Source organism: Hipposideros armiger, unplaced genomic scaffold, assembly GCF_001890085.2.
Source record: "Hipposideros armiger isolate ML-2016 unplaced genomic scaffold, ASM189008v1 scaffold_34, whole genome shotgun sequence".
Lineage (NCBI taxonomy): Eukaryota > Metazoa > Chordata > Mammalia > Chiroptera > Hipposideridae > Hipposideros > Hipposideros armiger.
Window position 1 is genome coordinate 2,254,236 of NW_017731384.1, and position 27,723 is coordinate 2,281,958.

The 27,723-nt window shown below is 48.3% G+C and overlaps 1 protein-coding gene across 1 annotated transcript in view; it reads right to left on the reverse strand.

The window, feature by feature from the left end:
• Positions 1–3,022: 3,022 nt before the first annotated feature.
• The window catches only part of ERN1 (endoplasmic reticulum to nucleus signaling 1), a 77,887-nt gene continuing 53,186 nt past the window's right edge, over positions 3,023–27,723 (reverse strand). Inside the window, exons 11-22 of the mRNA XM_019637782.1 lie at positions 23,766–23,881; positions 20,531–20,722; positions 18,716–18,983; positions 17,843–17,933; positions 17,373–17,562; positions 16,449–16,548; positions 15,984–16,183; positions 12,603–12,750; positions 11,418–11,545; positions 9,221–9,344; positions 8,566–8,633; positions 3,023–7,766 (exon numbers count right to left, since the gene is read on the reverse strand). Of these exons, the coding sequence (XP_019493327.1) occupies positions 7,554–7,766; positions 8,566–8,633; positions 9,221–9,344; positions 11,418–11,545; positions 12,603–12,750; positions 15,984–16,183; positions 16,449–16,548; positions 17,373–17,562; positions 17,843–17,933; positions 18,716–18,983; positions 20,531–20,722; positions 23,766–23,881 (1,838 nt within the window). The 3' untranslated portion in view covers positions 3,023–7,553. The remainder of the gene's footprint in view (positions 7,767–8,565; positions 8,634–9,220; positions 9,345–11,417; positions 11,546–12,602; positions 12,751–15,983; positions 16,184–16,448; positions 16,549–17,372; positions 17,563–17,842; positions 17,934–18,715; positions 18,984–20,530; positions 20,723–23,765; positions 23,882–27,723) is intronic.

Consider the following 27,723-nt stretch of genomic DNA (forward strand, 5'->3'; position numbering starts at 1 on the left):
GATGTAAAGTACAGCATAGGGAGTGTAGTCAGTCATCTTGTAATAACTATGGATGGGGTCAGATGCGTGCTGGATTTATCAGGGTGATCACTTGGTAAGTTATATAAATGTCTCATCACTATGTTGTACACCTGAAACTAATATAATATTGTATGTCGACTGTAACTAAAAAATAAAAAAATTAAAAAATTAAAAGCACAATAAACAACAACAGAAATACAAATGAACAACAGCACTAGGCTTTGTTTTTGTCACACTGGTTACAACAAATCCTATCTCAGAATGCTTCATTTTCAACTGACATGTTCTCCACTCTGCCTGGGCTCACATCCTGTAGCAGCCACCCAGCCACTTAGCGTGACAAAACATGGTCACATGTTGAAAGGGGAACAGCAGCTTAGCTAAGCAATAGCTGTGGTTTTATTGTTTTTCTTTTCATCAGTGTCCTTTATCCTGTGGTTTCTTCCCTCTGCAGCACAAGAGAAAGAAGGCGGGCTTCTGAGCGTTGCAGAATGGAGGTCAGACCTTCAGCTCTACACTTCAAGGGGCCTGGTGTAACTTATCCCCTTTCTGTCCCTCTGTCCTCCCTCCACTCCCCCTAAAATTGTTCTGAGGAGACGGGGTGTTGATGAGAAGAAATCTTCCCATAACCCCCTCCACACCTTCCCTGCCAATGAGGACATTCCAACCCCTGGGAAAAGACCACCCCAAATCCAGCAGACCCTCTGGTGCTGACGGAAGGCCGTGTGTGTTTTGGGGAGGATGTGATACTGCCCTGCCCCTCTCACCTTCCTTGTCAGGTTCAGTCCACATCTCATCAGGTGTCACCCTAGTAAGGCTCAGTTATGGTCCAGGTAACTGACAGGGACAAACAAGGTGTTCATTGATAGGGAGAGCAGTGAAGTGGGGTAAGACCGAGCAGCAGGTAGAGAATCCCTCTTTGCCCCTTGGATCCTCTTGAGAGCATGAACATTTTAACTGGCTGATGGCACACACTATTCAGCATTGAACTTCACCTTTCGGGGGCAGTGCAATAGCATTTTCCCTCGGTGCTTTTTGCCCAATGTGTTAGTCAGGATGACATGAGCTGGGATCCTGAGATGTTTTTAAGGAGGGTAATTAACCACTCACTGCTGGGCACCTCAGGCTATTAGATAGCACCCCTTCCTGGAGCCGGATCTGCCCGGCAGGACCCTGCTCCCCCTATTCCAGCTTAAACCCTTTGGAGTGAGAGAGTAAAGCCAGTTCCTCATCCTGTGAGATGTCTGAGGACCCAACAGCTCTGGTTTCTTCAAACATCTGTGACAGTTTCCAGGCCCCTCCACAGCCTTGCCCTCCACCTGCAGCCTCGGCACGAATACCAAGGCAGGAAGGCTTTCCTGTCATCCTTTGGGTTTGGACTCAGCATTCCAGTTTCTCAACATCTCAGAATTTGATTGGGTCACGAATCACACTGGTGACTAGCCACTCTTTCCAGCTTTGTGTCAGTTTATGAGTACTTCTGTGGCTTCATCCAAATCACTGAGCAGGCCTGGGAAGAGGAAGGGGGACTTGGAGAGGCAGAGGGAGGCAAGGGAAGATAAGAGCACTTCATGGTCTTCCATGCCAGGCCTCTCAGAGGCCAAGTTTGCTTGCTACTCCACCCGCCCTGCACCTCCTGTTTCTGGAACCTGGCCCCTCCGACCCCTGCCATCTTTCAATATGGTTTCCCAGGAGCTGCTGTGTTCTTACCAGCCCTGCTCCTCTGCCCACAGCAGATTGTCCCAGACACAGGCTCATGACCTGAATTTTAGCCTTGACAAAGGGTGTGGCCAGCCTCTCACTAAAGTGAAAGATGTTATATGTTTTCGATCTTGAGGGAAATACTAGTCCGGAGGGAGAGTGGAATGAGGCCCATGAGTGACCAGGGCACAGGATGCCCCAGCACAGTGCCTGGCCCCGTGGGCGGGCAGGCAAGCAGGGCTGTTAGGATGGCTGTTGTCTTGAAGCTAAGATATGGGTCTAGCACAAATGAGACAAATATAGGTAGGGGGTACAAATAGGTGCATTCACTGATGGAATACAGTTGTTATGCATGCCTCATACATCTGTTAAAGTGTATCAGACACCACGCAAAAAACATCATCTCTGCAGCCCAATGTTGACTCAGCGTGGAAGCAGCAAACCCTGCCTCAGTGCCCCGGAACCATGGCCTCCAGCCCTGCCAGCGTCTCAACCGCTTGCTGGCCTCCTCCTCTCTGTTCTCAGAGCAGCTAAGGGTGCTCCTAGCTGCCTCCCTCCATGGCCTGGGCCAATTCAAGAACAAGACACAGCCCTGGCTTAATAGCTCCATTGTTGCATCAGGTGATAGGAAGTAGCCGGTGCCAACAGCGTCCTGCAGCCCCTCAGGCTTCCTTGGCTTTGGCTGTATCTAAGACGCAGAGGCGCGGGCTGTGTGTGTGGGGGTTCTCAGGGACGCTCCTGGTGCCCACCGAGGTGGGGGATGGGCTGGTGCTGGACCTTCAGAGTCTTCCCGTCCTAAGTGGCCCCTTCCTGGTGGCGCAGGAGAAAGCGAAGCATCCTCTGATTTCACCAGAGGGGATGAGACAGGGGAAGGAGAACGTATGCTGGCAGGATCCTAAGATCCAACCAGACTGGCCGCCCCTGAGCTCCTTCTTGGGTGTGTGGGCCGATGTACCACGTGCTTCCGACATGCTCAGGTCGTGACTTTCCCAGCACTGTGTTGGCCGAGATACTTCAGGGGTTTTCTCCCCTCCTAGAGTTCTTTCATTGTACGCATGCCCCAAACTCTGCTGCAGTGAATTCTCACCATGAGGCATGTCTGTGCCAACTGGGCCACCTTCCTGGAATTCAGCCCAAGTAATACTTTGGAGGACTTTCTACACCCGCCTTCCCACCAGCTGAGCCAGCTGATCATCCTCCCTCACCACTCAGACCCCTACCCAGGAAGGCGGCTGAGGAGGACCCCTGGTCTGAGTGGCGGTCAAGTCTTCGGTCAAGTCTTTAAGAAAATGAAGCTGGCTTCCAAATCTAAAACTACCTTTATTTGTGCTTGGCTCAACATAAGATGCCATCATCAATCAGCAGAATTATAAAACTGTACAGGAGGTACAAAAATAGGCCATTTAACTTATATAATTACCCTCACATCATCAAGCTTTAAAAATACACATAAAAATTGTACAATCTGGCAGTTTATAAAATATAAAGCTAAAAAGAGGATTTTTAGGTTCCACAGAGGATTGTATCACACAATTAACACATACACATTAAACAATTAACCATCCACAGAGAAGACACAATGGCACAGAATTTTCTTTGAAAAGAATCACTTAAAACTTAACATTTTTACCACGACCAAATCATTTACCCTTTACTGACAAAACTCCTATAAGGCATCCATCCTGTGGGAGGATACAGTATAACTTTTCCTTTTCCAGTTTTACAATGGTCAGGGGTGTTGTCCAAAACAAATCTGATGTGCTTTAAGCAAGTGCAATTGTAACTGGATATACTTCAGAGTAAAAATTAAATAAATATAAATAGGTTAAATAAATAAGAACACTACATAAGGTGTGCATCTGAGAATGACGCAGAGTAGACTGGTAATGCTTTCTATGTAAGTGGGGACGCCCCCGTCACAGCTTTTGGGACACTGAAAAGGAATACTGTACCCACCAAACACACAATGAGCACAGGGTGAGGTGAGGGGGTGGGGACTTTGGCCAGAGTCGTTGGTTAAGGCTACTCCAGGGGTAGGCTCATTGCAGATGGTTCTTTGGGGTTTTCCAATGAACAGGGAAAAGATTTGTGCTGCTACAGAAGTCAGAACCAGAGTTACTCGTGGGAAACCACTGCTTCATAAAGTACAGGAAGAGTAGACATTTTGGTTTCGAAGATAATGGTCCAACCCTGGAGGGCAGAATTTTGGCTCATCTGTAGAAAACATCTTTTGACTTCTTTCCAGGAAAGGCCGATGCCAGGTCATACTCAACTAAAGGGACTGTTCCAGGACATGGTGAAGGAATGGCCAAGGAAATACGAAGAAAAGGCATTTCAGAAATGAGCACATGCAAAGCTAAAGAGAATTTAAAGGGGCTCTTCAACAGGTGTGCTGTGCTTTCTCTTCCGGCTCTTCCCGGCACTGAAGGCTGTGGAAGTGGAACCAGCCCACCTTCCGTAAGGACCTCAGGGCCGAAGATACGATGAACAGAGATGGAGAAGGGGGACAGTCTCAGGAAATCCAAAGAAGGCCAGAGTCCAACTTCTGAAAAGACAGTGGCCAAGAGGAGAAAGCCCTACAACCAAATGCCCTCACATCTGTGAGAGAGGTCAGATCAGCAACCAACTCATCTCTTGTTCCTCAGTGAGAAAGAATCGCAAAGATAAATGAGTCACATTCACACAAAACCTTACCAAAAGGATCAGGGTTAACTCTGATAAGGAACCTTTCTAGAGTTGGTGGGAAGGAAATACTTTGCTGGACCTACTAACTTGTGGCTATTCCAACATAACACATGTAATGGGCCAGAGCGATGTCTCAACGGGAAGATTGTATCACGACGACTGCACTTGAGACCAAGGGTGGGGTGGGGAGGACACCTTTGCACCCAGGGTTTTATACATCGACAACTAGATAGTTTAGGGACTTCTCAAGTAACACCAATGATTACCCAAAGTGCAAATGCTCTGATGCCTAGGGACATGTGGAGTTCTTTATAAACTGATGCTAAAAAATTTCAAGAAGCAACGAGAGAAAATCTGGCAGGTTACTCAATACAAGGTTCAACACAAGCTTTAAATAAATTATATTGTCCTCTGGATTCCTAAGAGATGCAACGAAATTCTGTTGTAAAAATGAGGGGAGCGTACTTCTAAGAAGTTAGACAGCCTTCCAGGAATCAAGCTTACAATCAAACAGCTCAGCTGCGACAGGATGCACAAGGCTGCAGAACCCCGTTCTAGCAAAAGACAGACACCTTTTCACTGTGCTGAGAACAGGAAGCCCGAATTCTAGAAAGCAGAGGTGCCACAGTGTCTTCATGACAAGTGGCCATGCAAGACCCCTTCAATCCGCCTGAGGCACCGAGTGAGTGAGTGGATTTCTAAAGGGGACGGAGAAAAGATGGAAAGAAAGCAACCTGATCAGATCCGATGGGTCTTGGGACATGGGTGGCTTTCAGACAGAAGAGGTGCAAACACCAAATGCATGCCCTTTCGCACCACCTGGGTTTTCTTCATAGCATAATATTTGTTTGTTGTTCTCTCTCACTTATAGGTGCTTATGAAGCAGAGGTTTTGCCTCTTTGCCCACCTCTGTGTCCCCAGCTCATATGGTAAGCGTTTAGGTACAATATATTGAATAAATGTTGAATAGATGAGTTTGAGAAAGTCAGGTGGTTAGGAACGAATATGATAGGCAGAAGAGGCATTTTTAAAAATAGTTGTCCTGCAGGCAGGTTGGGCCAAAACAGACAGATGACAAGTACTGGGCAGCAAGACATGATCTGGCTACTCTCCCAGGAGAGCATTCAGCAGCGACGAGGCAGCAGTCCCCGGCAGCACAGAAAGCCGACAGTCCTGTGAAGTCACTCATGGCACCTTCTCCACCTCTGACTATCTCTTGGGCTATCCCCACTCAGGCCAACGGCAAAGTGACCCGCAGAGTCATATGGAGAACGGGGCTGGCACAGGCCCATCAGAGCGGAGAGAAGAAACCTGTCTGGCCGTGTTCCTGAAAAACGAACAGTGTGGCACATACAAGACCCCATGATGCCAACCAAGGACGCCAGGTTCCAAGGTCTAAATGAGGTAACTGTTGAGATTTAAAGATGTAGGATAATAGTAAGAAAAAAAAAGTGACTTTAGGCATATAAAAGGAAGGGAACGGAATTCTACAAAGGCAGAGCGAGAGCTTTTGATGAGCCATCTTCCCACACATATACTGCCAGAGAGCATCTCACAAGAAGCAGTGATTTCTGACAGTTAGCAAAACTTGACAGTGACATTCTTACTCCTGAGTGGAGTCTCCGAGTTCACCAGGACTGAACTGCAATGAACCGTTCACCCAGCTGGAGAAAGTACACAGAAAACGTTTCCTGACACGGTACCCTGATTGCATCTAACCTCTAAGGCCCTCAGTAGAGAAAATACAGCGTGATTTTGGGTTAAAACTAAGGTTAAAAATTATACTAATTTTGGGGGAAAAAACACATGGTATTGACAGAATTTAGGAACTATTACTTTGAAGTGGTTTAATACATGTGTATAGTGTTGCTATAATGTTTTACTCTTCAGCATTAGAGAATGTTCCAAATAGGAACACTCTTTCTGGAGGGGATGGGGATTTTTGGTACCATACAAATAGAAGATATATTATATATCTTGCATTTCTTCTTCATGAGTAAGCTTCAAGTTAAGTGGAGCTTACTTGTGCTAATGTTGCATTCTACAGTATGATCAAAATATAAAGTTATTAAAACCTGCCAAGAGAAACATAAAATCCTGCCCACGAAGTGCACAGTGACTCTGGCTTTGGCTCCCAACCCCCTGGCCCATCCTGCTGGCCCCAGGGACAGTGGCGCCTCATCGCCTACCCGCTGGCCCAGGGGTCTCCCGGGGTGGCCGCTGTGACCCACTCGGCCTGCTCCCCTCCGCTCCTGAAGGCCTGTCCTTGGCTAGGTCTTAGATGATCTCTTTCGTGGCCAGGGAATGTATCACTTCTCGCCTCCAAACGCTCCTAAACATCCCCAAGTGTCCAGGGCACAAAGCCGCCCAAAACCACCATTCAGGCCACTGGTGTACTGGGCTGCAGCTGCCTCAGAACAGAGCGTCCTCTTCATTTCCGAGAGCTGCAGACACGGCTTCACTTTCCAGCGTGAGATGCTGATCTTGTCCCAATGCTGTGCCCCCTCACTCAAGGCTCTCGCTGCCCCCGAGGAAACACTGGTTACAGTAACCTGGGATATTTGGGTGCACTTGTAATTTGTGACTGGTGATCAGTGATCTCCGGTCCCTGGGGACAACACCCTCTGAACACGCTCCTCCTTGTCCTCGGCACCCCTCACCTCTCGAGCCTCATTTCTAGCAGAGGCTGCACTTATTGCATCTCAGCCCGCTGGTCGGCGAGAGAGATGTTCCTGGTCCCAGCACGCAGGCGAAGCTTAGGATTTCTTCCTTTCTCTTCCTTAAAGGCCCTTAGGTTGACATCAAACAGGAAGCTTAAAAAGAAACGTTAAGTCTGAAGCAAGTTTATCCAGGAGGAGGCGGAGCATGCTCCTTTCACTGACTCTGGGACGAGCCCTTCTTTGCAGATGCTCCCTGACGGTAAAGCTTTCATGGCCAACATCTTCCCAGCTTCCTGTAGGTCAGGGGGGTCACCTCTCCCACTTCCCAGGGCCAGCACCCTCCTCCGCTGGCTGCAGAGCAGGCAGCTCAAGGCACTGGGTTTGGGAGCCTGGTCTTCCTGCTAAGTGGGGAGGCATCAGGCTCTAGTGTGTAGAGACCAGGCCCTCAGTCACAGCTGGGGCCACCAGAAGGGAGGCTTCCATGGTTCAAAGGGCCTCTGGACTCACTGGGGGCTGAGGCTCCGGGGGCGGTTGGACGTAGTAGGGCTGGAAGAGTCTCTCATGGTTGCACAACTCCATGGCCCGGTAGGTATGTGAGAGGAGGTGGGGGAACCGCGAGGTGAAGTAGCGCACGAAGTCGTCGGGGAGGGAGCCCAGGGTCTCCCGCACCTCCACGGGGAGCTCCCGGTAATGGTGCTTCTGCAAACAGGGCGGACACAGACACAGAGGGTGGTCAGTTAGAAAGCCCATGAAACGCTGCTAAAAGATCCTTTCATTATTCAAGGAAGATAGAATGTTAGTTGGTTCTCTGTAAAGAAAAGGGGAAAAGGTTTAAGCATCCAGCGATCCATCCTGCTCACCTTGCCTGCATCCCCTCATTCAGCAGGAGGCCCCGAAGCTGAGCAAGGCCCAGCATGGGGAGAGCAGGGAGGAGCCTCCCTGCCAGAGTGGCCCGTCAGGCCTCTGTGACGGTTGGGACCTGGCGAGATTGCTGGCAGCCTCGAGTGGAATTAAGTTGCCTGAAGTGTCTGTCCCAGTGAGCTTGGAGGACTTTCTGGCCTGGGCCCTGTTTGAAGGCTGCTCTGTGACAGTACAGGCCAAGGGCTCCCCAGATCCCTCCAGAGAACAAGTGGGGCCCCTGCCCTGAGACCCTGGAGACCAGGCCCCGTGTGAGAAAGTGCCCAGAGGGTCCCGAAGAGGGGGTTTATGCTGCGCTGTGTCAGGCAGGTAGAGGGCACCGTATAAGTCAGCGGAGACCACAAAGGACACCAGCATCAGAGAGCCTACTTCCCAAGTAACTCTGTACCTCACCGCCCCTAAAGAGAAAACCCGTTTAAGGATAAAAAAGCAGTCTCTAGTTTGTCTGGTCTGGCTAAGGCCTCCGCCGCCTCTGCGAGGTCAGAATTCCAGGATGGATGAAAGGACCCGCAGATGATGGATAAAAGAAAGATGGCTGTGCTGCAGCCGCCCAGCCCCCGCCTGGGTTCAAGACCCTCACCTTATTTCTCATGGCTCGGAGGAGATCTCTGACGGAGCCACCTTTATAGGTTCTGAATTTACGCAGATCTATAAAAGAAAAACAAAGAATGCAATGTAACGAACACATTTCAAAAGAAAACAATGTCTGGGGCTCCTGGGATTAAGTGATCAGACTGAAACGCTACATAACTCCATACTCAGAGTGGCAGGAGCATGTCCCTGCCAGGGGCAGTGTTAGTCGGCACCCCACTGCCTGATCGCATCCATGACTAGAAACAACCACCAAGAAGAGCACGGCACCTACCACTGTCACTCTAAGAGATAAATGAAACACACATCAGTGTCATGGTCAGCTTTGTATCTAAACCACAGACACATCCACAGAAAGCCTCAACCCCGTAAGTGGTATCCAGTTCTAAAAGCCTATATAGCTGGGGCCAGCCGAGTGGTTTAGTTGGTTACGAGCTCGCTGAAGAGTGTGAGCTCAGAGCAACAGCGGTTCGAGTCCCGGCCCAAGCTGAGCAGCCGCTGAGCTGCCAACAGGTGGCAGGATGGCTCAGCTGAAAAAAAAAAAAAAAGCCTAGAGCTGTCATTTCTACATTTGCTTCTTAGAAATGGCTGCAGCTTTTGAAGCGTTTCTGCCAACACTTATCCCGGAGCTTCCGCGTGGTCACCTGTCTGGAGGGGGACAGTGATGTTGTCCCTCCAGTCCATCTTCACCACAGGCCTCCCGCCTCTCTCCAGCTGCTTCACAATCGGACCGTCCAGGGATTCCTTTTCTATTCGGTCACTCACATCCTGAAACAAGGGCCATAGATGATGGTCAGTGTGGACCGAAGTTGAGAGCGGGAGGACTGGCACCAAGTAACACTGCTACATGCATCATAGGCCCGGGTTGAAGTCCGCCTCAGAGCTGGGCAGCAAGCACTCTGCCTGCCCCTCTAATCCGTTAACTTTCCCCTGTGAGGGGCCGTGTCTGTTGCTCACAAGGGAGCAGCCCACACAGACCATGTTCCACACAGAGAGGTGTCACAAATGCACACCTGTCCACAGGCCTGAGCACCTCACCTGCATTTCACACACGCACGCATACTCTCCATGCCACACGTGTCACATGTGCAATCTGTGTTAGACAACAACAGTTCAGTGTTGCTTTGCATCCTATGCTTCTTGTCTACCCACTGAAACGGGACATGCTGAAATCCAGACTGGTAGAAGGTTGTCACTCCTCATTTGAATATTAGAAAAGACAGATGAAGCCAAGCCTTTCAGAGGCGGAAACCTGCTGACAAGAATATGGGCTCCAGAGGCCCCTGCCCTGGATTCAAAACCAGACTGTGACTATGGGATGCACCCCGAGCACTAGCCTCTCCGAGCTCCCACCAGGAACACAGGCCCGTCAACAGCTGAGGACACTGAGTGATGAGCCCCATACACATTAACACTGAGCAGCCTCGTAGGGCTCACAGTTTCTTCTTTCCCTGATGAAGTCCACCTGGCTGACCCTCTAACTTGCAACTGCAAGAGGAAGTCTTGGAGGGACTAGACTGCCAACTTAGGGGACACACGGCTCTGAGCTGCAAAGCCAGTACAAGCTGGTTGACAGAGACAGAAGCCAGGTGTGTTCACAAGACATATGACTTGGAGCTACTATGAGTTTAAATCCTAACCTGTGGTGAGTGAAAGGTCCCTTTGTGTGAATTTTATTTCTCTTCAAATCTTGTCATCGTCAAAGTGACCTGGCTAGTTTTCCGAAGTCCCTTGAAGACATCAGACCTCAGATTTTTAATGTGATGTACTGTGGAGCTCAGCGATCAATCCTAATGTAATACATACCACTGCCACCATGGAAAATGGTGCTAAACGCTCCCCTTCCCATTCCATCCAAAAAGTTACTAAGCATCTGCCATATGCCAGACCGCATCCCAGGCAGTGAGAACACAGAAATGAACCTAGAAATCAAACTTCCCTGCCCTCAAGGAACTTACATTCTGGGGACATCACCACCGCCAAGGCTCTAGTTAAGACTCCAGGACAATGTGACGGCCACCTCCAACTCCAAGCTCTGCTCTGGCCCAGACCCGGGAGGAAAAGCACTGCCCCCGTGTGCCTGCTTTTCAAAGCTAGCATGCTAGGTACAATGCGTTTGGGTGAGTTAGGCCGAACTCAGCATAACTCATACCAGCGAAGACTCTGAGAAACAAATCGTCTTTCCCTAAAGCCACCTGGCAATCCCACAAAGCCCTAAGACAGCCAAAGTGCTAAAGGAGTTCACAGCCACTGATCCTACGATTTAAAACTCTCCGAATTTATCTTAAGCAAAAAGAGATCTGGGCAAAGACTGAGTACAAGATGATGGGAAAAAAGTACAATATAAATAAATGTTTAAATGTATGAAGCTTGAATGAAATTGTGTGGCGCCTGAGATTTGCTTCAAAATCATCTGGAGTGGGGCAGGAGGAAGAGGGCAGAGGTTGAGTTAATAATTGTTGAAGCTGGCTGATGGCTACATGGGAATTCATCATAATACTCCCTCTACTTGTGTGTGTATTTGAAAGTTCCCATAATATAAAGTTTTAAAATCATCCATATGATAGAATAACATAATCATTAAAATTTCAGAACTTTAACATGGCAAAACACTGAACACATTATATAAGGGTAAAAAAAAAAAAAAAGCAAGATACAAAACTGTATATACCATTTGATCCTAATCACGCTTTTATTTTATGAAGAAAATATATCAGAATGTCAGCCCTGGTTAACTCTCAGTTATGGGATTATGGATCATTTCTTTTATTCCTTGTTTTTTGCTATCTTTTCAAAATCAGTTAAATGGAGGTTTCTGATAAAGGAAACAAACATGGCTACCTGGAAGAATTGGAGCTGCTTTTCCAGGCTCCAGAAGAACGGGTGTTTTAGCACATGCTTCGCCGAGGGGCGCTTCTGAGGGTCCATCGCGATCATCTGCTCTATCAGTTCCCTGGCGATGACATCTTCTACAAAGGAGGAAAATAAATATGTGACTTGTTAGCACCAGCCTAACACCACAGTGAAATACCCCAAACTTAACCGTCTGCCACATCCTTTGATTCAAGATCCCACTGATAGGCGTTCATTCCAGTAACATGATCATGAGCTTGCACAAAATTTCAGCTGATAAGGAGAGTCCTCGCCGCACAGTTGGTGAAAAGGAGTGATTGGAAATACCCAGTATCAGAGGCGCGGGTAACATTGCCATGCCTCCATATACTGGACGGTGGGTCATTAAAATGATGCCCTGACTGAATATGAATTGATATGGAGAGATATTTAAGATGAAGTTAAAAAACGAGCATGTTGTGTAATAGTATGTACTATTTAACCCCATTTAAAATAAAAATATGCAGACACATATGTCTAGGTAGACGACTGGAATAATATATACAAATGTATTAGCAGCAGTCATTCATCACTGTATAATACAATTATGGGCCTTATGCTAATATGTTACCTTATAGGAATAAGGAAAATGAATTGAACAAAAAGTTAGGTTTAATTTTTTAAAAAGGTGGCACTGGGGTGTCATGGGTCAATTATAACATAGGAAACCCTGAAGTCAGGCAGGAAGACTCGTTGCCCCCATGCCTGGTGAGCGGGGACCAAGCTTGTCTGTCCCCAGCGCAGTCTGTACTCGCTAACAAGAGAGTCTAGTTTATGGAGCACGGACTGTGTGTCTTCCTGAACGTCGGTGCAGGAAGCGACCTCAGATTATTGAGGTCACAAGTCACAAGCTGGAAAATAGAGGTCCCCAAAGAGGGCCTTGCCCAGGTCATACAGCTAACTGGGTGACCTGAAGGAAACTCAGGGCTTCTTGGTTTTGAGGGAGGCGCTCCGAGGATAACCCTTCCCAGCTCTCCACCAGCTTTGGAACGAGTCATCAATTCAGTGAGGCCCACAGGTGAGAAGCCAGAAAGTGCCTCTGGGAGCACAGAGCCAGCACCATGCCAGCCTGCAGGGGCCCCTTGGGTGGCTTAGGAGTGGCTTCTGACCCCTCCCACCCTGCTGCCCCCTCACCGTGCTTCTCGGGGTGTAAGCAGTCAAGGCTGTAGGCGCCCAGGAGGATGTTGGCTTGCCGCTGCAGGGACTTGCCAAAAGGGTGGCTGCCCTCAGATATCACGTAGTAAAAGACGCAGCCCGCAGAGAAGATGTCCACTGTGTAGGTCTGAAAAGAAACAGAGGATGTGAGAGGCCTTCCGGGGAATTCTTCTCGCTCAGCGGCAGAGGAATGCTGCAGCTACTTATTGCCTGTTGACGGTGTCTTAGGAGAACCAGCTAACCTACGGGAATTGCTGGGTAATCGCAGAGCAGTGCTGGGCACCCTGCAGGCCGCACCAGTGAATGAGGGCTCTGCCACCTGCCAGCTGGGAGCCTCAGGATGCTCTGTCCTTTGACGTCCTGGACGTACAATGAGGAGAACAATGGTATGCTCCTCATGGGGTTGGTGTGAAGATGAAGTGTGCTAATATATGAAAATGGTTACTTAAACCAGAGCGTTCCCCAGCCACGCACAAGTCATTCTCTACCTGAACAGCAGGTGACTCCTCGGAGGGAGGGATTTCTGTGCGTTTGCTTCCCTGTTGTACCCCAAGGCCTAGAACGGTGCCTGCATACGATAGGTCTTAAAACTTTGTTAATAAATGCATAAAACAGTTTTTGGTTCAAAATCAGCCTCAGAAAGAAATTATCTGACAAGTTTCCAGTGAGGTCATTTTTGATGTTATCTTACACCTCTCATTTATCCCATGAAACCACTTCTTGTCTATAAATGAGCTGCTCTTTAGGGAAATTGGTGATTTCTAGCTTATGCTACTTAGGGTACAACAGTGCGTGGTTCCCGAGCACGGCGTGGTTCCCTGTTGCCAGGCTCCACCACTTACACCAGACATGTGAGGATCTAGTGAGAGAAAGTCAGGAGCTCATCGCCTTCCAGACTGGAGAAAACACGCCTGTAACAGTACTGTACTGTCATTCACCCTCGAAACAGCCCCACAAGGTGAGCTGAGCCAATGTCACCATCCCCAGATGAAGACATGGACAGAAAGGTTCAGGGACAAGCCCAGGATCACTGCTGGGTAGTGACAACCAGGACAAGACTCAGGTCTTCTAATCCCCAAGCCCGATCATCTTGATTCTACCTCATCAGAATGTTCCCGAGGTGGGTGACAGATCCCAGAAAGGAGGAACAAGTCTACCACAGGTGAAGCTCTTCACCTGTCACTTTACCTACTCGCTGTACCATGAACGCTTCCCGTTTTCCACAGCCCATGCTGCCCGACGTCCCCAGCATGCTCAGCACTGAAGCTGGGGGGGTCTGGTCCTGCTTGCCCGGGTCCCTCTGCTCCCATCAGCTCATCTTTATGCTCAAGTTATGTTCTTCCCCAAACTTATTATTGCCACTTGCAATTTAAACATTCCATACGCTGACAAAATACAGTGCCACCAAGTCTGAAGTGAGTTGAATCTTTGGAAAGACTCAGTAGAAGGGAGTGGCTACAAAAACTGCTGTGGAATTAGATGTGGAGACTCAACTGTAAGGAACTGGGACGTAAATAGTTAAGAGCTAGGACTCTGCTCTTAGGAAGGATTTGAAATGTCTAAGTCTCAATCTAGAAGGCACAGAAGTGGCAGGTGAGTGAGCTTAATGCAAGAGAGGGAATGAACAACTCCATTCAGTTGGACCCGAATTTGAAGAAAAAGCCATGACCTATCATCAAAGATTTCTATTATTTAACAAATCACATGATTTGCTTTAAGTTAAAATGAAATGTTTAAGGTGTGTATGTATTTTCTTATGATTCTTCACTGTAACTGACTTTTTGATGAACTGGCCAGCGGCTGGTCCCCAGTGAGTTGCATAAGAGGGCTCTACTGTATCTAGTCTATTGTAGGCTGGCCGATCCCATCCAGGTCTGGATCAGGTAATCCTTTGATGTCTTGTGCTAGAAAGCAAGGTGCTGAAACATGAATGGGCTCTTAGCAAAAGAATGCAGACGCCAGCTTGAAGGGTTCCTGCTGGCCCAATCTGGAACAATTTGAGTATCAAAAGGAGAAACAATAAGAAAAGAGGAAAAAAGGACTATAATGGATTATAACACTATTTTAAAAATCCATGAATCCACAGTGATTAAAAAAAAAAAAGGAGAAAATAGTGAGAAAGGGGATTTACAAAAAAAAAAAAGAAAAAGCTCTTTCTTACAAAAAAAAAGTCAGCTAATGAATGTGGAAGAATTTCTACTGGGTTAAGTTACTTAGGCAAGAATTGCCAACGGATACTGAACCACTGGGTAAAGGACACCCAGTAAACAGGATAGTCACACTGTGCCAAAGTATCACCCAATGGAGTACTAACAACAAAGGGAAAAAGGTACCTTTATGGAGGAGAGAAAAGTGGAGACCACCTGTACCAGGTGAGCCACGCTGGCATTGCTAGCAGGGGCCCAATAATAACGGTACAACCTGTCATCTCGTGCCTCCTGACACTGGGTCCTGTGACTGTTCTTGCCAAAAACATTTAACTTAAATCTAATCAAGCCTTTAGACCTACTTCTAGTTTACAGGAAATACAAGGAATAGACAGGCAAGTTGAACACCATCATGAGGAAACACGTGAGCAAATCCCTAAATGGGGCGTTCTATAGCCAAGGGCCTGTGCTCTTCAAAAAGTCACCATCATGGAACAAGAAAGGTAGGAGGACCGTAGTAGATTAAAGGAGAGAGACTCAAATGCAATGCAAGACGCTTGATTGGGACCTAGTGCACAAACCAGCTCTATAAGAGACATTTGGGGAAATGTGAATATGGATTGCACATTACATATTAGGAAACAGTATTAATTGTTGAAGTGTGATGATGGTATGGAGGTTTGGAAGCAGGCTGTATTTGTTCTTGGGAGAAAGGAGCTGAGGTATTTAAGGGTGAAGGGCTAGGATGCCTGCCTCATATTCAAATGGTTCAGCCACAGATAGAAAGTGAAAAATATTAACCAATATTGAATCTAGGTGGAGGTACAAACGTATTCACTGAAACGATCTTTCAATTTTCTGTACGTCTAAAAATTCTCAAATTAAAAAGTTGGGAACAGAAAAACAGAAGAAAAAAAAAAGAAGAAAAACTAGAAGTTTGTTCACCTTACACAAGCTCTGAGTTCCCAAAATAGAGTGAGGGGAGAATTGACTGGAAGAGCAGGAAAAAACCAGACAATTGCCCACATTCGCCCCTTTTGTTCATCTGAACATCAGACAATATGGAAAGCGCCAGCAGCGTGCTCGTTGTCAAAGAAATGTCATTCTCTAGCTATATGTGCTCCAGCCCCAAGTCCTGAAGCTGGAGGCCCTTCATCCTGAAGGTATAAGAGGCCAGCTCTGCAGCTGTCAAAGGACTGTGCTCATTACTCACGGGGTTCTCCTTGCAGTCTTCGCTCAGCATCTCCGGAGCGATCCAGCCCTCTGTGCCAGGTACTCCTGAACGGCGGCTGAAGCTGTGCCTGCCCACTGCCAGCTTCTTGCAGAGGCCAAAGTCAGAGATCATCGCCTTGATCCTGCCATGTGCGTTGGGCATGGAGAGGAGGATGTTGTGGGGCTTTAGGTCTCTGTGAACTGATACAAAACTCTGGATTAGTCCAATATTAACCACGAGCAACCTCGGGCCCCCTTCTGCCACGGGGAGCACACCCTCCTCAGACTGCCAATGGACCTGCTGCCGCCTCTAAAGGTTCTGGTTTTCAACCGTGTGAGTCCTCCTCAAATTCTTATACCACTTGCCCACCAGCGATGCGGCAAAGAGCTTCCAAAGAGGGAATGCCCTCTTGGGCAAGTTGGTCACCACCCCCGGACTGCGGCCTGGAAGAGGGACGCCTCTCACCAATGTTCAGGGAGTGCAGGTGGGCCAGGCCCGAGGTGGTCTGCTGCAGCAAGGCGATGGGCTCCAGGCCGAGGTGGGCGAAGTCCTTCTGCTCCACGTACTGTAAGAGACGCAGCGGCGAGGTCATGGCACACGGCCCCCCAGGGCTCGGCCCCTCAGCGCACTTCCTCTTTGTATAAAGTGATTCAAGTTTATTTAGAAAAATCCTGCCTGCAGCTTCTTGTTTTAATTAACATTTGGTATTGGGTCAGCTCATCTTCTTTGATCATATTTTAAGAAAGAAATGGGAAGTTTGATTGACAACGTTCTCTGTCCGAATCCTTATTTTCCAGCAGACTTTCTCCTGAAGTCATAGGCTAACTTATTAAACAAAGTTCTAAAATTCTAGTTTTCAATGCGAAAGATAAAAGAGTAAGACACTCAAGTTCACTGCTTCAGACAGGTAAACCTACGAGTGAATCCAAATGATACTGAAATAGTTTCACGGTGAGCTGGAGACTGAGCAAAAGGAATTCACTGGCTGATCTTAATGACTCGAGTCATCAAGAAGCATCCTCTAAGGCCACACCAACCCTGACCAGCTATGGGAGGAAGAACAGGCCAGGTTTCTGGAGGCCAAGAGGGACAGAGATGCTAACTAGCTACGGTCAAAGACTGCCCCAGGCGGGCAGAGGGGACCACCCAGTTTAAGCTGGAGTGATAAAAATGCTCTATGTTTTAATTGTGGTTACATGGATATGTAACTTTGTTAAAACGTATCAAACAATACACTTAAAATGAGTACATTATATTATAACTTGAATAGAAAGCTAACAAAAACAAAACAGATTGGCAGTTCCTAAAACCGTGTCCCAGTTGCCAGGAGAAGGGAGGCTGCAGTGGCGATGGCAAAGCCATTGGTGACCGCGGCCACGGGGCACCCACCTCCTGCAGAGTGGCCGCGCACAGCTCAATGGCAATGTACTGGAACTGCCGGTCCCTCTCGGTGCAGAAGTAACGGATCACATTCGGGTGCTCGTCTGACTCTCGAAGCAGCTGGACCTCGCGATCTGCGAAGCTGAAACACTCAGGGAGGATCCTCTTTACTGCCACGTCGCGGTTGTCGAACATGCCCCTGCAGGACGAGGAGCGGGCTTGGGTTTGGGGGAGCCAGTTGGGTTGTGGAAACGAGAGGAAACCCGTGGTCCCACAGCACCCCTTCTCCTGTGACACAGCGGCCACCTCATCAGCTTCATAGCCCTGGGGACCCTGACTAACCACCAGGCGGCCCTGTGGTCATGGAAGCAGGACTCTTTGGTCTGAGTCACCGCTATGACCCTGCTGGAGCCTGGCATGCTGCCTGCAGACAGGCGCACCTGAGGTGGTGAAGGCACCGGGCTCTCCAATCCACTCACCGGTACACAATTGTGCCCTCCGCTCCATGGCCCAGAACGTCTTTGGGACAGAATGAAATTTTCCCAACCATCACCATGCTGGTTTCCTCATCTGGGACAAAACAGGAAAAAGAAAAGGTTGTTTTAAACCAACATAACCTAAGCAAACTTGAGGCTGGAATGGCTTTTACAATAGCTTTTTGAGCTCGCATTAAGACATGGGATCTCAGAGGCTCTACACCCCAGGCCCCTAGTAGGCAAGAGCTACTGGGTCCGCTCCCCACTCGTGTCCAGGGCCTCCTCCTCCCCGTGCCCCCTGCTCTCTGGCCCTACTGTGAGAACGAATGTCTTAACACCTTCCCAAAGACAGGGGCTCTCCACAGATGCACCTCAGGTTTGCACCTGCAACACTCAGGTAGTGATGGTGGACATGAGAATGAAGAGACCCCATTGCAGCATCTCCACCTTGACACTCAGGACTCAGTCTATTGCACTAGCTTGTGTCAATCCCCTCAAAACACCGGCCCTGACAACTGGCTTCAGCCAACCTCCCAGAGGAATGCGGATCAACAGTTGCATTTCCGTCCTTGGCCCCAGCTAGCCCTGGGAATGCTCTCAAACCAGACAGTCAGCGCACCTCTGGTCAGCAGCCTTTGTGGGGCAAGATGGAGGAAAGGCCAAGGGGGCCCCTGGAAGGCCCTCTGAGGAGGAAAAGTCAAGGGATTGGGCAGAAGCCCGGCCCCCAGGGTGGGAGGGAGTCAGGTGAGGACATAATGAACCCTCGCGAACAGCGAGGCTCCCAGGGAGGCTCCTAGGAAGGCCACGGTGCTTTGTGGTTCTCAGGTGGTGTTCAAATGTGAGAAAAAAATAGCACCAAATGGCAACTCGCTTTACCCTCGTCGTCCTGCTCTAGGAAGGGGCTGGTGCCAGCCTTGGAGGCAGAACTGCTGGAGTGGAGCGAGTGGTTGGAGGCTCTGGGGGACATGCTGGGGCTGCTGGTGCCTGAGCTCTCCGAGTACAGGCCGGACGACTCCAGGAGCTCGGCGTCCTGAACCACATCTCCAGGTGCATGGAAGGGCAGCTGCTGCTGTTGCAAGAGTTGGATTTTCTCCAGTTCCTTCTGGAACTGCTGGTGCTGGAGCTGCTGCTGCTGATGCATGCTCTGGAAAGGGAAACAGACATCCAGACAAGTGCAGCCTGCTGCCCAGGGAAGCAAGCAGGCAGGAAAGGAGGCTCCCTGTGGCGGAGGGAGCAGGTGCACAGGGCAGGACGAGACCTGTGAGAAGGCACAGGACATGGAATCCATTCAATGACTGGAAGTCTTTCTGCCAGTTAGACTTCCCAGTGTAGCCCAATGCCCCCATTGAGCGGCCTGGCAGGGGCAGCAGCAGAGGGCTGCTGTCCTAGGTAGAGGGCTGGGCCAGATGGAGGGGTTCCATTCAATTCTAAAAGTCTGGGACTCATACAAGTCTGGGAGTTGCTGCAAAAGTGAAACCAAACAGGGAGAATGGGTACCAGGTGACTGAGAGCATGGTGGATACAGGGAAGAGCAGCTTGCTGCGTCTTGCGGCCCTGCTGCACTTGGCAGAGGGTAGTGCACAGACCGTCAGCAATTCAGGGGCAGAGAAGGCAGCTGGGGCTCAGATCCTGGCAGCCATCAGCCCACAGACATACAGACAGGGTGTGGCAGAGTGGGACTGAGGCACAGGGGGCCTGGCCAAGGTCCTGCTCCCCCCATTTCATCACACTGCCTTCCCCACAATCCCCCGTGCCTCTCATTTATTCGGACAGCTCAATACTCCGACAGTCACAATTTGAAGCAGAACTTCCTGTGACTATTACTACCCAGGGCTGGGAAGGTGACTAAAGGGCCGGATAGTGTCCAACAACCCACTGGGAGTTTGCTAGCGCTCTCTCCCTCTCTAAACCTTGGGTTGAAATGCTGGAAATGCCATTTACTACTGAGTAACCTTGGGACAGTTATTTAACTTCCCAGAGCCTAGTTTCGTCATTTGCAGGTAGGGGATAAATAATAAACACTGTGTGAGGTAAAAAATAAAACAATGCAGGTGAACCCATTTAAACACATGGAAAGTGCCGTCAAGAGTTTATCACTCCTATTCCCACGTGGGGCGCGAGCTTCCTGAGCATATGTGATCTGCGGTGATAACATTTCAGTGCTCTGAGCAGCTTGATAAAGGAATATTCCTCTAGAATACTGTATCCAACTCACAACCTACTCAGCTACGTAATTTTAGCTCACCTAGTTCTAATTAGAAAGTACAAGGAATTACTGTGCTGCTTTTTTTTACTCTAGCTGATATCTCTAACGGAGACAGTTTTTAAGGGAGGAAAGTAGATTTTCATCTATTATGTCTACTCTTAATACATACATATCTATCTATCTACCTATCTATCTATCTATCTATCTATATATAGATATATAGATATTCAAAAGGATCTGCGAGCAAGGTTTACAAACCCATTTGTATAGTTAACCTGGAAGATGTAGGTACAAGATTGTCCTTTCCTGAGAAGCTAGATTCTCTTTAATTACCATGTTTTCGAAGATAGCAAATATTGACCTTGAACTGTGAAAAGAAAGGTGTGTGCTTGCTTGTGGTTTTTGTCCAGCCTCTCTGCCATCAGGTGATAGGCGCAGAAGTTCAGAAACGTGTGGGAGGGCAAAGGGAAAGGGCTGAGCTTTACCAAGGGGTAGGTGATGATGAAGGCCACCCAGCCGATGAGCAGGAAGGTGCTCAGGATGATGGTGGCTATGTCCTTGAGCATGGAGTCCACGGGGGCCTCGGGCTTGGCGGGGGCATGAGTGAACTTCTCCTCCACATCCTGAGAAATAGTGGTGGGCGCGTTCTCTGTAGTCTGGTCAACCAGGTGGATAACCTTATATGGGAGAGAGTGGCTACATCACTGCACAATTTCTAGCAAGACATAAATGAGCCAAACAATCAAGCGAAGCGCTGACTATACTGTCAGATTTTTCAAAGCCCATCCACAAAGATCACAACGCCAGATAATCGCTGCCTTTGTCAAAGCGACTGCCTTGAGATGAATTGTTGCTATGATATCATTACTCAAAACCAGCTGTCAGAGCAATGCTTTTGGAAGTGCCTTCAGATCCTATATTCTTTCAAAAATCCTCACTGAGGGCAAAAACTTCCTCCTTCGATGATAGATTTAATATTTGGGAAAACTGGGAAGTCATCTGTATAAAATGATGAAAAGACTGGTAGTCAATTTGGTAATACCACTTCACATTAAGAAGGAAAATCGTGTCTATGGCCATACCACCCTGCACACGCCCGATCTCGTCTAAAAAGGAAAATCGCATGCACACACACAGCTATAAAGTAATAAATCAGCTTTCTGTCTTTTTTCTTTTTTTTAAGATTTTGACTTAAACTTTCAGTGCAACTCCAAAAACAAAATCACTTATTCAAGTATTCCACTATTTTTCAAAGTTTTTGAAAAGCATCAGAACCCTTTGTTAAAAACATTTTTATTTAGAAGCCCCAAATTAAATCAGATAAAAGTGGAGCTTCCGTCCAAGCTCCTGAGAATCTCTAGGACTTCAAGAATGATTTAGGGCCGGCTGTGTGGCGCATTGGTTAAGAGCTGGCTTGGGATGCCAGAGGGCCCCGGTTCGGATTCCACATATGAAGGCCAGTGACAATGCCCTCTACAGCTAAGATGCTGAACAACAGCTCAACCTGGAGCTGGGCTGCTGTGAGTTGCCGGCGAGGGTATAGGCTGCAGCCCCTTCTGCAGTGGGTTGCCATGGGCTACCATGTGTAGCCAGCAGCCAGCGTGAGCGGCCAGCAGCCGCAGTGAGTGGCCGTCCAGAAGCCGGCGACTGATCTGCCTCACCCGGGAAGAGCGCAGTGATGGTGCCAACTTGGGCCAGTGAAGCGACATCCTCCACAACTAGACTGAAGAACAAAAGGACAGCAATTTGTCTGTTCCCCTTCCCCCAATTCCCCAATAAAAATCTTAAAAAAAAAAAAAAAAGAATGGTTTAGAAAAATGCAGAGATTCGTTCTCAAACCTCTAGCGCTCCAGCTGTGCGTTACTGTCTGCTGTTCAATGAAATGAACACACAGCCTCCTCCGCGGGAGCAGGCTGGGCATCCCCCAGGTGCTCACACCTCTCATGGCCAGACTTCCGCATACAGCCCCTTCTCACCACCTTCAGCTGCCTGCCTCCCACTGTGTATGGGGGTATGTGGCTGGCTGGTATGTAGCTGGCAGCTGAGGAATGTTTGCTAAGCATGTGCACAGGGCAACATTCATTTGGTTATATTTGCTCCAGTGTGTTCATTAAAAAATTAAGTCTTATTACCATATATTGTCGGAAAAGTCATGACGTATTTTTTTCTCTGTTTTTCGTTGCAAAAATGCATCATCACTTTTCCGACAACCCAATAAATGCAACTTGGAGTATTTTAATGGACTTTTAATGGGGTCTATTCAAGACTGGATGATTAAATATGAAAATGTCAATTGTGGCCATCTCTGGGACTTAGATGAAGGGTAATGTCTTATATTCTTCTTTATACTCTTATATTCTAAGTGTTCACTAAAGCATGTGCTTGGCTTTAATAAGATCAAAATCGGATCAAGTTTTAGGGCACCGATGCTATGCAAGATCACTGTTCTAAGACTCAATATATTTCCCCAAGCCGGCTACCTGCACAGATGAGGGAGACACAGACACTGAGCTCTGGAATCCTAAACATCCACGTGATCTTCTTTTCCTTTCACTCTGGATAAAATCTAAATCTCTAAAGTGAATTTGTTGTGATCGTGGTCTCCACAACAGTCAGCCAGTCTCGTCTTCCTCTGACCCTGCCCACATGGTCCAGGCTCCTTCTCAGTCTCCGGGGCCCCCTGGCAGGACCGCAGGAGCTGCCAAGCCCAAATGGCCTTCGGACCCCCACCTGCACCCCACTGGCATGCTCTGACCCCTCCGCAGAGCCACTCTCCAGCATTCTCCACCTGCTTCCTGCCCCAGGACGCTGCTCCAGGTGGGCAGGGCAATGGTCTCCCCTGCCTTCTGGCTTCTGATGAAGACACCAGCAGATGAGACAGAAGGAGGAGAATGAGGTCAAATTCTGTGGGGCTGCTGAAGAGCCTCAACTGAAGCTCTAGGCTCCTGGTCTGGGCCTTTTCCACTCCCTCCCCTACTGCTTCAGGCCAAAGTAATGTGCTAAGAGAACCCCTGGAGCTATCCATTGTGTGAACAGTCCCTCTATTAAACATCCCTCATATCATCCTAACTGGAGTGGCAATCTGTCTCTAGTTGACCCTGACTGGCACACTCTACCTCCCCAGGGCAGCCCAGATCAGAACCTCGTGGCAGCTGCCACCTGGGTAGGCTTCCCTGCTGCCCAACGCCCCATTCTGCGGCTGTCCTGGGTCTCTGCCAGACCAAGCAGCCAAAGCAGACCACTCCTGGCTTCACGGAGCTTCGGGTCTCCCCACTTCCTGTCTTCGTCAGCTTTGCTCTGCTGCCAGGCTTGTTCGAGGCTTGGGAACATGGTTCCTCTGTAGCCATGTGGTCCCTTTTCCTACTGTTCCCTACCCGGTAGCCTCGGGTCTGGCCAGGCCTGTTTCTGCAGCCTCAGAGCTGGAAATGCTAGGGTTAGTCCCACCTCCAGGCCTTTACCTCTGCTGTTCTCTTCCCTCCAGTGCCTTCTGGCTCTGCCCACCAGGCCAGACCCCCCCCATTCGATCCTACTGCCTTTCCTACAGCCTTTGCGAATTGCACCCCTTTCCTCCCCATCGGTCCTTAGCAGCTTGTGGTTTGCCATGGATTCCTGTGTGTTTCCCTTCCCTCCGGAGTAGACTGCGAGCTCTAAAGGCATCCGATGCCTTACCCGCCAGCCCCTCACGGAGAGCCAGAACTAAGGGTTCCCTTCCCCACTCACTTCCTCAAAGCTCTTCTCCGAGTCAGCAGGAATCACGTTTTCCCGGTGTTTGGGCAGATTGTTGGGGAATCGCTCCAGCATCTTGGTAGATGCAGACAGCGGGGTTTCATGGTGTCCTAGGAGAAGAAACAAAACCTTTCATGAGAACAGTGCCCCAAGCGGTGATTAAGCTTAGGCAATAGTTGGGACCCATGAGGGGTCCACAAATGCAAACACTCACATAAAGAGAGAGGACATGAGAGGCAGTTACCAGAAAAATCTCATCACGGCAGACATTTCGGTACTTAATTAATGGAAGGTATATAGTATTATGAATCTCATAATGAGGAGTAAGAGGTGTCCTTGTTATGCGAGGGATCAGGAAGTCAGGGATAGGTTCAGAGCAAGACTTGTGAGGGTAATTCCTAACTTAGGTTGCCCGCTGCTGATGCATTGTGAAGCTTCATTTGAAGTTCAAGTTCTCCCTTCAGAGTTTGTGCCATCACTCCACTAATGGTATCGCTTCCCATCTTGGTATTTAAATTTGCTCGGGTGGAGCTCTATCTCTCTTATCTAAATGTGAGTTTCCAGCCCGGGAAGTGGTGAGTTATTCATGAGAGCGCAACAGAACATATTTACTAGAAGGATAGGGGGTGACGGTTCTCTCAGCGTTTATTCACTGCTCTCTACACTGGGTATTTCAAGATACCTAGTGCTCATGACACATTCAGTGAGCATCTGCGGCGTGCAAATTGCCGTTAAGAGAGACAATGTTGATTAAAACAAGGATTTGATACAGTTTGGTAATCTGTTTAGCTCTAAAATTAAATGACTCCACTAACCACCCGAAAGAGCCAGTTTATCACTCACATTGGGCCGTCAGCACTCTGACACACTTTCCTGTTTGTTTTCTCACTGAGAACAGATTGCATCTCACTATGCTCTTTCTGCTGTTCTCCCAAACCTATGAAGGTTTTATGACAAGAGCTAGTCCAAGCTATGCACATTTCTTGATCTGGAAAAATCCTCTTTAGGTCAGTTCTCTATCGACAACATCACACTGTTCTTTAAGAGAAACCTAAGTTTGTTTTGAACTGCCACTCGTTGTCCCTTGTAGGCCAAAGAACTCCAAGGCGTGCTTTGCTGTGGAGCAGGATTTCCTCACACGTGGTCTGTGGCTTCAGACCCCTGACTCAGAGTTGCGGATGTGGCCCAGGGATCTGAATGTGTCTCCAGGTACCTGTCAGGCTCACTGACAACAGACCTTCACTGTAAGAGAAACCGCGTCGCCCTTACAGGACGTGCCACCTTGTGCTGCATGCCCTGATGGCCCCCACGGCCATGCCCGCTCTGAGTGCTCTAAGGCCTGCCCCTCCGGTAGGGCACCTACCAACAGACTGCCATGGAAGTGATTAGCCTGAATTCCTCTTCCTCCTGTAGCTCTTCTTAGAAACAGGCTTCTCCTGGAGCTGGACCTTTAGTAACATGCTTCACATACTGAACCAATTGTTCTATAAACGTAATCATGAGATCCCGAAACATTTTTGTACAAACAGTACCAGGTTTTTGTGTTTTGTCCATCGATCATCATCAATTATGTCCAGACTCCAGGGCAAAAGCACAGGCCCTGTCCTGGACCCACTGACTCAGGATCTCACATGCCTGACCGACAGAGCTCCCAGGTAAAGCCGAGAGCACTCCAGGTTAGGGCCACTGTTCTGGGGCCACTTACAGACCATGTCACTCAGGCTAAGTAGACTTACTTTATTTTCAAGATTAAAGTGATATGGGCCAATCTTTAATTTCTTCCACAAAAACTAAATCAAAGGACATAGTTTGATATGAAAGAGCACATCCTTTTACCTGTGGCCCTCAGTCTACACAAAGATTGTCAAGTAGCCCCACTGCCTTATTTAAAACTGGCTAGGCCTTGGAGTTCCTCAGAAGGGCCTTCAGAACTGTGAAATGCTTCTCTAATTATTTCTTTATACTTTGTTGGGTTTTCCAGTTTTCTTACTTGGGCAACCTTTCAATTTTAAAAGGATATCTTTTTGAGACTGAGCCATGAAGACTTTTTTTCCACGTTTCATAGTTTTACATATACCTTTCCTTAGTTTCCAATAATTTGTTTCACCTCTCTTTAAAATTTTTATTTACTTATTTTTTGTGTGTTTCACTTCTTAACCACTGGTAGGCAATCTCTGCTCCCCCTTAACTGGTACATAAAACTAAGTAGCCTTGTCATTTTAGTGGCCTCTGCTCATCCGCTATTTTTTTTCTTTACCACAGGCCCATTCACTCATGCTTTCCAAACTACTTCTGTTAAAAAAAAAAAAAGGTAGAATATTTTTTCATCTCCTTTGCCCATTATTTAGTAAAAACAATAATGAAAAGAAAAATGGCTACAGGAGTAGGATGAACACAGAAGAACAAGACCTGGACAGCTACACAGGGAAGGATCGGGGCTCCGGTTTCCTCTCCACAACACCCAGCTACACATCCCTCCCCCATCCAGATCCCACTGCTCCGTAGATCCTGCGGCCCCCGGGCCCCATACTCTCCCAAGCTGCCCCGCTCCCCTTTCTCTGCACCCTCAGCCCTGCCCTCTCTCTGCCCAGGTGCCAGTCAGCGGAGAGTGCCAAGAGGGAGAACGGCCAGGAGAAATCTCACCAGCCCCTGTGCACTCTGGCACCCCCACCTCTGGGACTGGGAGGCAGCAGAATTGGGGTGGGGGCATAGGAAGAGCATATCTGAAAAGTCTGTCCTGCTCTAATTACTTGAGTCACTTGCCAGAGACACAGCTCCTCTCATCTCTGCTTTCATTGGTCACACTCACTGCCTTTGGGTATCATCTCAACTTCTTATCTCGCTGGCTGACAGGGTCTCCTATTTGCCCCAGGGCCATTAGTGATGGCAGCAGCAACAGAAGAGAAGAAAAAGGGACCTCCCCACACAGCTGGGCTTCTTGCTGTGGCTCCCTGACCCAGGTCCAGCCTCTCACTCTTCACCACCCTCAGTCCCTCCTGGTCTTCAACCCTCTCCTCCTCCACCCCCCACCCTCATGTCCACACCAACTCCAAGTGAATTCTTCCATAGGAATGGCCTCAGTTTCCTTAACTTTAAGTGGAAATAACCAGGGTGCCTACTCCACACAGGGTCGTTGTGAAAAAGTCGTTATATTCTAATGTGCTTAGCACCAATGCCTGGCACATAACAGACATTCGCTGTGTCAGGTAATAGCACAAAGTTTACATCACAGGCATGCGCCTCACAACGACGTCTTGGTCAAGGACGGCCCACATATACGATGGTGGTCCCATGAGATCATAATGGAAAAATTTCTATCGTCTAGTGACTGTCATCGTGATATCACAGCGCCATGCATTACTCACAGGTTTGTGGTGATGCTGGTGTAAATCCACTTACTGTGCTGCCAGTCACATAAAAGTACAGTACATGCAATTGTGGACAGTACATAATACTTGATAATAAATGACTACGTTACTGGTTTCTGTATGCAGTATACTATACTTTTTATCAGAGAGTATATTCTTTCTAGTTATAAAAAAAAGTTGGCTGTAAAGTGGTGTGCTGTGTTATACCAGCAGAGCCCCATCTATCCTGTGTTTACCACATCTCTTGATCGCATCATTTTCTCTTGTGCTTGATTTAATCTCGTGTTGTTTTGTGCGGCAACATGCTGTCCAGGTCCATACCACCCAGGTTTGCGTAAGTGCACTCTGTGATGGTCGCACAACGACGTAATCATCCAACAACCCATTTCTCAGAACGTATGTTAAGCAAGCAACACATGACTGTACTTGAGTTTTGGAACATTAGTTTAACAATTTTTGAAAACTGACTTGACAACACAGCTAACTTGTTAGTTTCCCCGGGACTAAAAATGTTCATTGTCTAAAAGATCAACTGGGACATGAACAGAGCACAATGCGGTTGACTAGCAAGGCAGGCTTTGCCC